The sequence below is a fragment of the Saccopteryx leptura genome, chromosome 12 (assembly GCF_036850995.1).
Source record: "Saccopteryx leptura isolate mSacLep1 chromosome 12, mSacLep1_pri_phased_curated, whole genome shotgun sequence".
Lineage (NCBI taxonomy): Eukaryota > Metazoa > Chordata > Mammalia > Chiroptera > Emballonuridae > Saccopteryx > Saccopteryx leptura.
Genome location: NC_089514.1, coordinates 49,009,332 through 49,023,276, shown reverse-complemented (window position 1 = coordinate 49,023,276; position 13,945 = coordinate 49,009,332). Strand labels below are relative to the sequence as shown.

At 39.5% G+C, this 13,945-nt stretch overlaps 1 protein-coding gene across 1 annotated transcript in view; it reads left to right on the top strand.

Annotated features, from left to right (window-relative positions):
- SEMA3C (semaphorin 3C) overlaps positions 1 to 13,945 on the top strand; it is a 213,074-nt gene that overhangs the window by 191,838 nt on the left and 7,291 nt on the right. Inside the window, exons 17-18 of the mRNA XM_066353947.1 lie at positions 11,133 to 11,200; positions 13,245 to 13,375. Of these exons, the coding sequence (XP_066210044.1) occupies positions 11,133 to 11,200; positions 13,245 to 13,375 (199 nt within the window). The remainder of the gene's footprint in view (positions 1 to 11,132; positions 11,201 to 13,244; positions 13,376 to 13,945) is intronic.

Genomic DNA, 13,945 nt, shown 5'->3' with positions numbered 1-13,945 from the left:
GCTTGAGTGTGGGATCATAGATATAACCCCATGATCACTGGCTTGCAGACCAGTGTCACTGGCTTGAGTCCAAGGTTACTGGCTTGAGTAAGGGGTCACTTGCTCTTGTGGTAGCCCTCCCCCCAGTCAAGGCACAAATGAGAAAGCAATCAATGAACAACTAAGGTGCCACAATGAAGACTTAATGCTTCTCTTCTCTCTCCCTTTCTGTCTGTCTGTTCTTATCTGTCCCTATCTGTCCCTCTTTCTGTCTCTCTTGCTAAAAAAAAAAAAAAAAATGGAAACTTAACAACTAACCCACTTAGGTGGTTACTCATTCATACATACCTCTCAACATTGATAGTAAATAGTTAATTTAGACCTGTACTTCTAATATTTAAAGATAGAGTTCCCTTCCTTTACTCATCTAGCAATATTCATATCCACAAATCATCTCTAAGAGAATGAAAGTTGCTCTATTTTTATTTGTTGTACTGTATACTAAAATTGAAACTAATATATGTAGCTAATACTAAGACTCAGGAAATGAAATAATTAGTTTGCAAATAATTTAAAGCTTTTTTTTATAAATAAAATTTTATTTTAATGGGGTGACATCAATAAATCAGGGTACATATATTCAAAGAAAACATTTCCAGGTTATCTTGTCATTTAGTTCTGTTGCATACCCATCACCCAAAGAGAGATCGTCCTCCGTCACCCTCTATCCAGTTTTCTTTGTACCCCTCCCCCTCTCCCTCTCCATCCTTCCCTCCCCCCTCCCCCGTAACCACCACACTCCTGTCCATGTCTCTTAGTCTCGCTTTTATGTCCCACCAATGTATGGAATCCTGCAGTTCTAGTTTTTTTTCTGATTCACTTATTTCACTCTGCATATTGTTATCAAGATCCCACCATTCTGCTGTAAGTGATCCGATGTTATCATTTCTTCTAGCTGAATAGTATACCATGGTGTATATGTGCCCATCTTCTTTATCCAGTTTTCTATTTTTTTTAGTGATTAAAAGCCTTCAAGCAAACTCTTGGCCAATACAGCAAGAATCCATAAAAGAGTAGTGTTCTTAACATCACCAAGTCCAAGTTGGCCCCATCACCATGCCAAATCCCTGAAAAATGCAACCCAACCACAGTTCAGTCTGTTAGGAGCTGTCACAGGAGCAGGAGACCAGGAAAAGTCCGCATGGCACTGGAGTTGTCACCATTCTATACTTTGCAGCTCATGTTCAAGTCCCAATGACCGCTGCTTCTAGCTGGTAATGATTCAAGTAGACTGGAAAAGCCATTTGCAGCATGCGTGGATATGGAGCTTCTGTTCTCCTCTGCCTGGAGAGTTGAGACCACGTTGCTTTTCCCTGGAGCTCTGTGACTGGCATGGTAAAGAGAACCTTGGGATACACTAAGCTGGGTGGCAAAGGTAGATTCATAATAGAAGTTGGCAAAAGGGGGAAAGAGAGCTCTAAATTAGGAGTAGGTCTGAGCCTGAAATATGAGTGGGGCATGGAGGTAGGAGGGATAAAGGAAACACTATATATTGAGCAAAGCAGCAGAAAATAGGACTATCAACACCCACAACAGAGATCTTTGAGGGAAGAATAAAAAACCTGACTATTCAGGCAAAACATAGTTAAGTGGCCCTTGTGCAAATGAGATCAGTTTACCTGCTTCTTGGAAGAAATACCCTAGGCTCGTCCACAGTGTTGTAGATGGGGCCGACGGCCCTGGGCACCTTCAGCCTTCAGTGGCAAACCCCAGCTTTCTGGGCAAGGTTAGGTCATATGTGGCTGGAGCAGGGCTGGAAGAGACTGAACCCTCCCTTAGAGGAGCGAGGGGGAAGCCCACCTTCCAGTGTCCCTGTTTCCTCACAGCAGAGGCGTGTAAGCCTGGCAGGCTTTAGCTCAATGACCTTCCTTTCCACTAGTGAAGCAGGACCCAGATGGCATCCTATGAGACCCCTTTGGAGCGTTGGAACCTTTAAGGGTGTATCCTAAAAGCTGGTAGTTCCCCTGATCTCTACTGGGCTTTTTCTGCCTCTAGGTATCTTAAAAACCATGCTCAGAAGATCTCGTTGAGGGGTTTGAGGATCCCCATCCGCCTATATAAATCTTTTCCATATATCTGGAGCTATTTGGAAAAAGACAAAACAGTGTTATTAGCTGGATCTAATAAAGAAGGTAGTAGTTTGCAGGCGAAAAAGATTTGGTGTCTCCTGTTCATCAGCATTCAAAAGAAATGTAAATTTTTTTTTTAAGTAAAAATTATGATATGGTAGACCCGTAGGAGTTTCAGGATATGACTACCCCGTTTAAAAAAATTTTTTTTTAAATTGACCTTAAAATGTTTGCTGAGTACACTTTAATAATACCTTAACTTTAAAGATTGTAAGCATGACAAAATACAGTGAATGCTTTTGCTCCATATGCAGGAGCATTTTCAGTTTAGCCAGTTTAGGAAATCCAATAATAGAACCATGCATACAATGAGCTATAACATGCTTAGCAGCCTCTCCTGTTCTGACAGAGGTTACTATAGATCCGGAATATGTATCCACTGTAATGTGGACATACGACTGTTTGCCAAATGAAGGTATATGAGTAACATCCATCTGCCGAAGTTGTCCTGGTAGGAGTCCTTGAGGGTTAACTCCAAATGAAGGGGCAGTATAGGACCCCTTGGACAAGATTTCCCAATCTGCCGTGCTGCTTCCCGAGAAAGTTGAAACTGTTTACACCAGGGTGCAGCATTCTGGTGATGAAGAGTATGAGACTGACTTGCTCGGTCTATCATGGTTGCTCTATATAATTTTCTTTTGGGTAGCTTGATCAACAAGGGCATTCCTAGGCCCTGGCCGCTTGGCTCAGTGGTAGAGCCTTGGCCTGGTGTGCAGGATTCCCGGGTTCGATTCCCAGTCCAAGCACACAGAAGAAGCGCCCATCTATTTCTCCACCCCTTCCCCTCTCCTTCCTCTCTTTCTCTCTCTTCCCCTCCTGCAGCCAAGGCTCCACTGGAGCAAAGCCACTCGGGCACTAAGGATGGCCCCGTGGCCTCTGCCTCAGTCACTAGAATGGCTCTGGTTGCAACAGAGCAACACCCCAGATGGGCAGAGCATTCCCGCCTGGTAGGCATGCCAGGTGGATCCCGGGCAGGCGCATGCGGGAGTCTGTTTGACTGCCTCCCCATTTCCATCTTCAGAAAAATACAAAAAATAAATAAATAAAATAAAAAATACAACAATAAAAAAAATAAAGAAAAGAAAAGAAAAAAAGGGGGTGCATTCCCTTGTGCTAAATAGGGAGCATGGAGTGAGCTTGAGTATGTCCTATGAAACATGGAGCTCTATGTTTACATATAAGTCTTTGAAGAAGGAGGAACTGCTGAAATAGTTCATCAGCATTTGTCCCTAAGACAGCAGTCTTTATAGTGGAAACACCATAAGTAAATATTTGCTGTCTGTCTATACATTAAAGGGGGAATATGGCAAATGCTGAAAAGCCATGCTCTTTGTGCCCCTCCCCTCCCCCAAACCCCTCCCTCTCCTCCCCCCACCCTGTAACCCCAACATTGTTGTCCATGTCTCTGAGTCTCATCTTTATGTCCCACCTATGTAAGGAATCCTATATTTCTTAATTTTTTCTGATTTACTTCTTTCGCTCAGTATAATGTTATCAAGTCCCATCCATGTTGTTGTAAAAGATCCTATGTCATCATTTATTATGGCTGAGTAGTATTCCATAGTATATATGTACCAAAGCTTTTTAATCCACTCGTCCTCTGATGGACACTTGGGCTGTTTCCAGATTTTTGCTATTGTGAACAATGCTGCCATAAACATGGGGGTGCATTTCTTCTTTTCAAACAGTGCTATGGTGTTCTTGGGGTATATTCCTAACAGTGGTATAGCTGGGTCAAAAGGCAGTTCAATTTTTATTTTCTTGAGGAATCTCCATACTGTTTTCCACAGTGGCTGCACCAGTCTGCATTCCCACCAGCAGTGCAGGAGGGTTCCCTTTTCTCCACATCCTCGCCAGCACTTATTCTGTGTTGTTTTATTGATGAGCGCCATTCTGACTGGTGTGAGGTGATATCTCTTTGTGGTTTTAATTTGCATTTCTCTAATCATTGGTGAAGTTGAACATTTTTTCATATGCCTATTGGCCATCTGTGTGTCCTCTTTGGAGAAGTGTCTATTCATTTCTTTTGCCCATTTTTGGATTGGATTGTTTGTCTTCCTGGTATTAAGTTTTACAAGTTCTTTATAAATTTTGGTTATTAACCCCTTATCAGATGCAATGTCAAATATATTCTCCCATTGTGTGGTTTGTCTTTTTATTCTGTTCCTATTGTCTTTAGCTGTGCAAAAGCTTTTTAGTTTAATAAATTCCCATTTGTTTATCCTGTCTTTTATTTCACTTGCCTGTGGAGACAAATCAGCAAATATATTGCTGCGAGAGATGTCAGAGAGCTTACTGCCTATGTTTTCTTCTAAGCTGCTTATGGTTTCACAGCTTACATTTAAGTCTTTTATCCATTTTGAGTTTATTTTTGTGAGTGGTGTAAGTTGGTGGTCTAGTTTCATTTTTTTGCAGGTAATGTCCAATTTTCCCAACACCATTTTTTGAAGAGGCTGTCTTTACTCCATTGTATGCCCTTACCTCCTTTGTCAAATATCAGTTGTCCATAGAGCTGTGGGTTTATTTTTGGGTTCTCTGTTCTGTTCCATTGATCTTTGTGCCTGTTCTTATGCCAGTACCAGGCTGTTTTGAGTACAATGGCCTTATAATATAACTTGATATCCGGAAGTGTGATACCTCCCGCTTTATTCTTCCTTTTCAAGATTGCTGAGGCTATTCGTGTTCTCTTTTGGTTCCATATAAATTTTTGGAATATGTGTTCTATATCTTTGAAGTATGTCATTGGTATTTTAATTGGTATTGCATTGAATTTATAAATTGCTTTGGGTAATATAGACATTTTAATGATGTTTATTCTTCCTAACCATGAACACGGTATATGCCTCCACTTATTCGTATCTTCCCTGATTTCTTTTATCAATGTTTTATAATTTTCCAAGTACAAGTCTTTAATCTCCTTAGTTAGATTTATTCCTAGGTACTTTATTTTTTTGGTTGCAATGGTAAAGGGGATTGATTCCTTGATTTCTCTTTCTGACAGTTCATTATTAGTGTATAAAAATGCCTCTGATTTCTGACTATTGATTTTATATCCTGCCACCTTGCCGAAATCATTTATCAGGTCTAGTAGTTTTTTGACTGAGATTTTAGGGTTTTCTATATAAAATATCATGTAATCTGCAAATAATGATAGTTTTAACTTCTTCTTTTCCAATTTGGATGCCTTTTATTTCTTTTTCTTGTCTGATTGCTGTGGCTAGGACTTCCAGAACTATGTTGAATAAGAGTGGTGAAAGGGGGCACCCCTGCCTTGTTCCTGATCTTAAGGGTATTGCTTTTAATTTTTTCCCATTGAGTATGATGTTGGCTGTGAGTTTGTCATAGATGGCCTTTATCATGTTGAGGTATGTTCCCTGTATTCCCACTTTGCTGAGAGTTTTGATCATGAATGGGTGCTGGACTTTATCAAATGCTTTTTCTGCATCTATTGAAATTATCATGTGGTTTTTCTCCTTCCTTTTGTTTATGTGATGAATCACATTGATTGATTTGCGAATATTGTACCAGCCTTGCCTCCCAAGAGTAAATCCCACTTGATCATGGTGTATGATTTTTTCCATATACTGTTGGATCCGGTTTGCTAATATTTTGTTGAGGATTTTTGCATCTAAGTTCATCAGGGATATTGGCCTATAGTTTTCTTTCTTTGTGTTGTCTTTGCCTGGTTTTGGAATCAGAATTATGCTCACCTCATAAAAGGAGTTTGGAAGTCTTCCTTCCTCTTGAATTTTTTGAAATAGCTTGAGAAGAATAGGAGTTAGTTCTTCTTTGAGTATTTGGTAGAATTCACTTGTGAAGCCATCAGGCCCAGGACTTTTCTTTTTTGGGAGTTTTTTGATAGCTGTTTCAATCTCATTTGTTGTTATTGTCTGTTTAGGTTTTCTGATTCTTCCAGATTGATTTTTGGAAGATTATATGATTCAAGGAATTTGTCCATTTCATCTAGGTTGTCTAGTTTTTTGGTGTACAGTTCTTCATAATATTTTCTTACCATATTTTGTATTTCTGTTATGTCAGTTGTTATTTCTCCACTCTCATTTGTAATTTTATTTATTTGAGTCCTCTCTCTCTTTTTCTTGGTGAGTCTCGTTAAAGGTTCATCGATCTTGTTTACCTTTTCAAAGAACCAGCTCCTGGTTTCATTGATCCTCTGTATTGTTTCTTTAGCCTCTATGTCATTTATTTCTGCTCTGATCTTTATTATTTCCTTCTTCTACTAGCTCTGGGCTTTACTTGCTGTTCTTTTTCTAGTTCTTTTAGATGCAGGGTTAAGTTGTTTATTTGAGCTTTTTCTAGCTTCTTGAGGTATGCCTGTAATGCTATAAACTTCCCTCTCAGGACTGCTTTTGCTGTGTCTCATAAATTTTGAGTTGATGTATGCTCATTATCATTTGTTTCTAGGAATTTTTAAATTTCTTCCTTGATCTCAATGTTAACCCATTCATTATTTAATAACATCCTATTTAGTTTCCAAGTGTTTGAATGTTTTTCAATTTTTCTATTGTGGTTGATTTCTAGTTTAATGCCATTGTGATCAGAGAAAGTGGTTGATATGATTTCAATCTTCTTAAATTTGTTGAGACTGCTTTTGTGCCCTAACATGTGGTCTATTCTAGAGAATGTACCATGAGCACTTGAAAAGAATGTATATTCTGCTGTTTTAGGGTGAAAGGTTCTGAAGATATCTATTAAATCGAGTTGATCTAATATGTCCTTTAAGTCTGCTGTTTCTTTGTTAATTTTCTTTCTTGAGGATCTATCTAATGATGTTAATGAGGTATTGAAATCCCCTACTATTATAGTATTGCTGTTGATCTCGCCCTTTAAGTCCATCAAAGTCTGCTTTATATATTTAGGTGCTCCTATATTAGGTGCATAGATTTTTATAATGGTTATATCTTCCTTTTGGATTGCTCCCTTTATCATTATGTAGTGACCATCTTTATCTCTAACTATGGTCTTTGTTTTAAAGTCCATTTTGTCTGATATGAGTATTGCTACCCCAGCTTTTTTTCATTTCCATTTGCGTGAAATATTTTTTTCCATCCTTTTATCTTCAGTCTGTGTGCATCTTTTGATTTAAGGTGTGTCTCCTGTAGACAGCATATGTATGGGTCCTGTTTTCTTATCCACACAGCTACCCTATGTCTCTTGATCGGATCATTTAATCCATTAACATTTAAGGTTATTACTGATATGTAATTGTTTATTGCCATTTTTTTCTTTAAAACTGTTTTAGAAACAGTTTTGCTATATTCTTTTTTTCCTTTGATCTGTTTACAACAGGTCCCTTAGCATTTCTTGCAGCCTTGCTTTGGTTGCAGTGAGTTCCTTGAGTTTTTTGTTTTTTTTTTTTGTCTGTAAAGCTTTTTATTTCTCCTTCAATTTTAAATGATAGCCTTGCTGGATAAAGTAGTCTTGGTTGTAGGTTCTTGTTCTGCATTACTTTGAATATTTCTTGCCATTCCCTTCTGGCCTCAAGTGTTTCTGTTGAGATTTCAGAAGTCATCCTTATGGGGGCTCCTTTGTAAGTGATAGTCTTTTTTTCTCTAGCAGCTTTTAATATCTTCTCTTTATCATTTAGCTTTGGTATTTTAATTATGATGTGTCTTGGTGTTGGTTTCTTTGGGTTTCTCCTTAATGGAGTTCTCTGTGCTTTCTGAACATGTGAAATGTTTTCCTGCCTTAATTGGGGGAAGTTTTCCACTATGATATGTTTGAACAAAGTCTCTATCCCTTGTTCTTTCTCTTCTTCTTCAAGAACCACTATGATGCGGATGTTATTTCTCTTCATGTTGTCACAGAGCTCTCTTAGAGTTTCTTCAGACTTTTTGAGTCTCTCTTCTTTTTTCTGCTCTGCTTCCGTGCCTTTATTTATCGTGTCCTCTAACTCGCTGATTCAATTCTCTGCTTCATCCATCCTGCTTTTAATTCCTTCCATTGTATTCTTTATTTCAGATATTGTATTTGTCATTTCTGACTGATTCTTTTTTATTATTTCAATGTCCTTTTTTATATTTGTTATCTCTTTATTTAGATTTTCGTAATGGCCATCTATGGTTGTTCTTATATCTTTGAGCATCCTAACAATCGTTATTTTAAACTCTGCATCTGGTAATTTGGTTATATCTGATTTTCTTAGGTCCTTTTCTGGGGATTTCTCTTGGTTTATTTGTGTTGTATTTCTCTGCCTCTGCATTTTCTCTTCGCGAGAGTGGCTGTGATCATGCGCTCGGGTGTACAAGCGTTGGTGACCTTGGCCTTTGCCCCGCCCTCATGTGTGACATTATGCTCGGTCCTGAGGGCACTGGTGAGCACCTTTGCTCAGCTGCGGGTCTCCGCCTGTTTCCCGGCTTTCACCCTGCCCTTGCAGGAGGAGCCCGCTCGAGGGACGGCTGCTAGCCTTGGCTCTACCACTGGGCAGGACTGCGTGCCCAAGCTCAGCTCAGTAGCGGAACTCCGACTCTTCTGGGCTTTTGGCTCTACCCCTGCGGGAGAAGACTGCTACCAAGTCAGACCGCAAGCCTGGGTTGCACGGGCGGGGCAAGGCTGTGCTCCTGCGCCCTTGCTCAGGGGCTGATCTCCACCCTTTCCGGGGTTCCCGCCCTTCTCTCGCAGCTGCTGGCAGCTGAACTTGACCGCTTTTTCACGCCCCCTTCTCCCCAGCCGGGCGAGATTGAGCTCACACCTGAGCCCAGTGGTGGCCAGCTGGCTTCCGCCCCTGCCAGCCAAAACGCGCTTTTGTCTCCTGCTGCCACCTGCCCTCCGGCGCGCCCTCAGCCACGTAGGTGGGGGCGTTGCAGCTCGGACCCTAAGACTCACTACTGTAGACCCGAAAGCTCCCTCCTTCTATGTGACTCTGCTCTGAGTGCCGTGGGGGAGCTTGTTTGGCTGCTCTCCTGCTTCCCTTTGCTGGTATTGCTGTTTCTGGGGGAAATATTCACTTCAGCTTTGTGGAGTGACTCGTCCCAGGGGTTAGGGTGACTACTCCCAAAATGCTTCTCCCTGTGCCTCCTAGATTACACTCTCTTCCTGTTACTCTGGTCCTCTCCTCTCTCCCCCCGTCCCCAGGAGCCCCGGGTGAGTGGTTGTGAAAGAGATGTTCTGTGCAGTCCCTTTAAGAAGGATCCTGGGTCTGAGAAATCAGACTCTTTCTCACAAACAGTATCCTGACTTGTTTCCAGCTAAATACTGTCCTTACGCCTCTTCTGGGCTCTGGGGCTGCAGGCTGGGGCTTTGTTCCTGGGGCCCAGGACCCTTCCCCCTTTGCTAAACTCACTTCCCGCCACGCGAGTCTCTCCCTGCTGCCGTTCGCTCCGGGGAGCTGGGCAGCCCTCTCCATGTTTCCGCTTTTCCTACCAGTCTCGGTGTGGCTTCTTCAGTGTTCCTTGGTTGAAGAGTCCTCTTAGTTTAGTCCAAGGTTGGTTTTTCCAGATGCTAGTTCTTAAAATTAGTTTGTAATCCACTTTGGTTCTGGGAAGTAGATGTTGGTATGTCCGCCTACTCCAGCACCATCTTGTCTCTCATCTAAGATCTGATCATTTAAAGCTTTTATTTAAATAATGATCAATTTACAAGGAATGTAACTAAAATTTTGAAATGTTTAAGCTGGTGATACAAGACAACTATATGCAATGAATGAATATTAAGTGGATCATGAATAAACTTCTAAAAATCTATAACATATTTTGGGAACAGCTAGGGAAATTTTAATATAAAATGTGTATTACATGTGTAGGGTGGTCAGCAATGGGGGATAGTCATGTGAGGAACCCAGACCTGGGAACTTTGGCTGGAACGGCCCACATCCAGGCGTGCCAAAAGAAACTTCCCAGGAGTCCTTTGGAAAAGAGCGACCATCCGTCAACCAGTGAGATTTCACCACGTCATATTAGCTGGACCACCCTAGAGATCCTTTAAATATCTCCCACGCAGGTCACCCCATGCGACTTCCCTAGCCTCTGTCCCTGGGGCTAGGGAACCTCGTTGGACGGGAAACACTCTGTATCAATAAAACCTTTTATTATTTCACACTTCATGGCCCCAGCCCCTTCCTTCTTCCTCAGCAGGGAAAAATACCTTATAATATGTATTATTGAATAAATATTACCTTTAGTGTGATAATGATGTGTAGGAAAATTATTTGTTCTTAGAGGATACATTACTTGTTCTTAGAAAATTACTTGTTCTTGGAAGATACATTAATAGGATGAAACATCGTATGGCAACTTATTTTCTATATGACTATATATGTGCATTCATAATATATACATGACATATACTTACCTATTAGTGAAAAATAAATATGGCAAAATACAATTCCTGAATCGAGGTATACCAGTGTTATTGCACTCATATACTAACTTTTCTGTAGACTTGAGAATTTTCAAAATAAGTTAAAGGGATATTTTTATTCTAGTAAATAAACAATTTACTTAACTTTATATTAAATACCCATGTTCTATCTCTGTATGATTTATTTTGGAAAAGTTTTAGTGTTCTGGAAACTATGAAAAAGTATTGACTTTTTTAAGGAAAATATGCTTAATTTAAAAAGTGTAAGAAGATCATGGTGACTTTTTGCTTTTGGGGTGATTATCTTAGAAGACGTTGGATGAATATCTTTATGCTAAAAATTTACACTATTAATTTGGAATCTAGCATCTACCAAGGAAATGTACACAATAGGAAATTCATTGCCATTATATCACAAGTGGTAGATGGAGAAATACTGAATTAATTTAGACTAAAAGGTTAAATATCCACCTTATAATTGAAACATTGAACAAGAAATATCATATAATCACACCTCTTTTCTTTATGAAAGCTTAGATAACCACAAGATTTTGAAATTTAAAATGCTGTTTTTTAAATGTGGTGTAACTTGAAATGTTAATTCTGAGTCTTTTATATATTTTATATATTTATATATTGCACCTCTAGGAGGAGCCGAAGACAGGATGTAAGACATGGCAACCCACTGACCCAATGCAGAGGATTTAATCTAAAAGGTATCAAAAGTGAGCAATGATCAAACTTGATAAAAATTAGCAATGTTCCATATCACATTTCAGTTAGGGAAACCTTGGAATAGATTCAAGTATTTCATTTTTTAATTTTATTTATTTATTATTTATTGATTTTAAAGAGAGAGGAAGGGAGAGGAGAGAGAGAGAGGTCGATGTGTTGCTCCACTTACCCATTCATGGGTTGATTCTTGTATGTGCCCTGTCTGGGGGACAAACCCTTCACTTTGGTTTATCGGGACAACACTCTAACCTACTAAGCTACTTGGCCAGGGCCTCAAGTATTTATTTTAAAGAAAGATTTGCTATAAAAAAAGATTCATGGTATTTATATATGATAATTAAAAAGTAAATGCTACTTGTATGTATACTAAGAATTGTGAAAAAAAAAAGTCTGACTACTTTTAATATTTGTCATTACGTAACTGGCTTATTTTTACTCAACATAGCGTCTTCCTCAGGGATTAGTCATTTTGTAACATGTTAGAAATTATTTCTTGTTGAAGGCGGAAAAATATTCCATTACATGTATATATCAACATTTTTTTATCCATTCATCCCTCGCTGGATACCTGAGCTGCTTCTATTGGTTGGTTATTGTGAATAATCCTGCTCTGAATGTTGGGGTACTACAGAGCCTTGATTTTATTATTTATAATCATTCCATGTACTTTTGACAAACACATGTTGATTTTGAGTCAGAATCTGAGCTAAATGGGTTTTTCTAATGGATTATTTCACTTAATGCTAAGAAATTATGCTCAAGTACAGTCTATTTTTATTTCTGCTTTGCAAATGAGTGTACTGTCCATCTCTAACCTGCGACATGATTATACTAAATGCTTTTCCTAATTTAAAATTTTAGTAAAGAACCTGTATGAAATTATTATAATCTGTGTTTTAGAGCCAAGTAAAACTGAAACACAGAGCGATCAAATAACTTGTCAAAGTTTACACAGCCAGCAGCAGAGAAGTCAGGACTTGACTTCTGGTACCTCTGATTCTGCCTCTATTCTCAACCACTACATCACACTGTGGCCACGCCATGCTTTCTGCCTTTTCCTGAAAATTCTAAATTTTATTTTTACTACATTTAGTGTGGAATTTAGGGGCAGATGATCCTGGCTTCAGTGTTGCCTGGTACTTACTAACTCCAGCTAGGATATGTTTCCTCACAAGTTACTGGCTCAGTTTGCTCAGCTGTGAAAAGCTGAGAGGACCTCAGTCGCAGCATGTTGCAGTAAACGCTCCAGGTGCTATTAAGTGCGTTCCTGTTACTGTTTCACCTCCACTACTTGATGATGTATGTTGCGAGCCAGCCCAACTCGTAAATTTGCAGGTCTCGAGTGGGAATGGTGGAGGATTAGAAAATAAACACGGAAAGAAAAAGGATGGGTTTGGGAGGACTCTTTGCCAAGCTGATGGTTTGCAAGAGTAAGCCAGCACCCCCAAAACACTTTTATTTATAGTGCAGAGAGCAAACCATTTGCAAAACAAAGATAGCTCTGATACAAAGTCACATTTCTGAGCTATACCAGGAACTCTTCTTCTAAGAGCCCAAAACCCCCCACCATGCATAACGTTTTAACTTCACAAAACAAAGAGTAAAAAGAAAACTGCCTCCAGTCTCTTCAAGGGACATGGGGATGGGACGAATGGAAACCATCAGCATCACAGCAAACGTGGAGCTGTGGGGAAGGGCATGTAAATTGCCTTTACCAACTTAATCAAACAGGCTGCGGTGAAGAGCTTAGCTCTTTGGCTTAAGCCTTAAACTGCAAGGACATTTCTCAGCTTGCAGTCTCCCACAAATGTAGAGTAATTCTTGAATAAATATTGATTTCTTTCTGTCTTCCTTTTAGTTTAAAAAAAAACAGGTAAATAATGTATAACAGGCTCCTTGTCAAATGATTAAGACTGCCTTTTGGGAGCTGCTATAAAATACCACAATTTTATAGAGAAATAGAAATTTAAATAGGAGAATATGCTCTAAATTCTGTTCCCCCTCCCATTTATTTTTGCTTTTCAGCATATAGAAATGCAGCTGAAATTGTTCAGTATGGAGTAAAAAATAACACCACTTTCCTTGAGTGCTCTCCCAAGTCTCCGCAGGCATCTATCAAGTGGTTGTTGCAGAAAGACAAAGACCGCAGGAAAGAGGTGAGTAGCACCGTGCAGCAGCAATCAATCAGGGCTTTGGAAAGAGCATTAAGTCACCAGCCCTCAGTGAGGTTCAGATCAAAGGAAAAGCATATGAACATCCTTTTATGTCTTTGGGATGACAGGTGCTACCTTCTGTAAAATCCTTTGTCTGGATGGTTGATGGATTAATTAGAAATCCTCCTGCCTGCTCACCTCTGCAACATGGTGATTGAAACAAGAGCCTGGGCACTCAGGTGGGGTATTGATATGAGAAAGCATCTGTTAAAAAAACAAGATGTGTGCAAATCCAGACACCAACTTCTCACACAACAGCACCTTTGTGTAATTCACAAGACAAAAGAGGCTTTAAAAAATAGTTCAGTTTTCCTCAGCATAAAATTACCCTAAACTATACGGTAAAGAGCATTTTTCTGCTTTGTGGTAATGTTTTCTCTGCTTTATTATTCATAACTCGAGTTTGGGTTAGGTAGTATACAGAATCATTGTTTATGGGACCATTGCCTTTATTTAGTGATTCAGAGGGGAAAACTCAATCTTCAATTTACATTAACCTTTTGCTGATTGAAA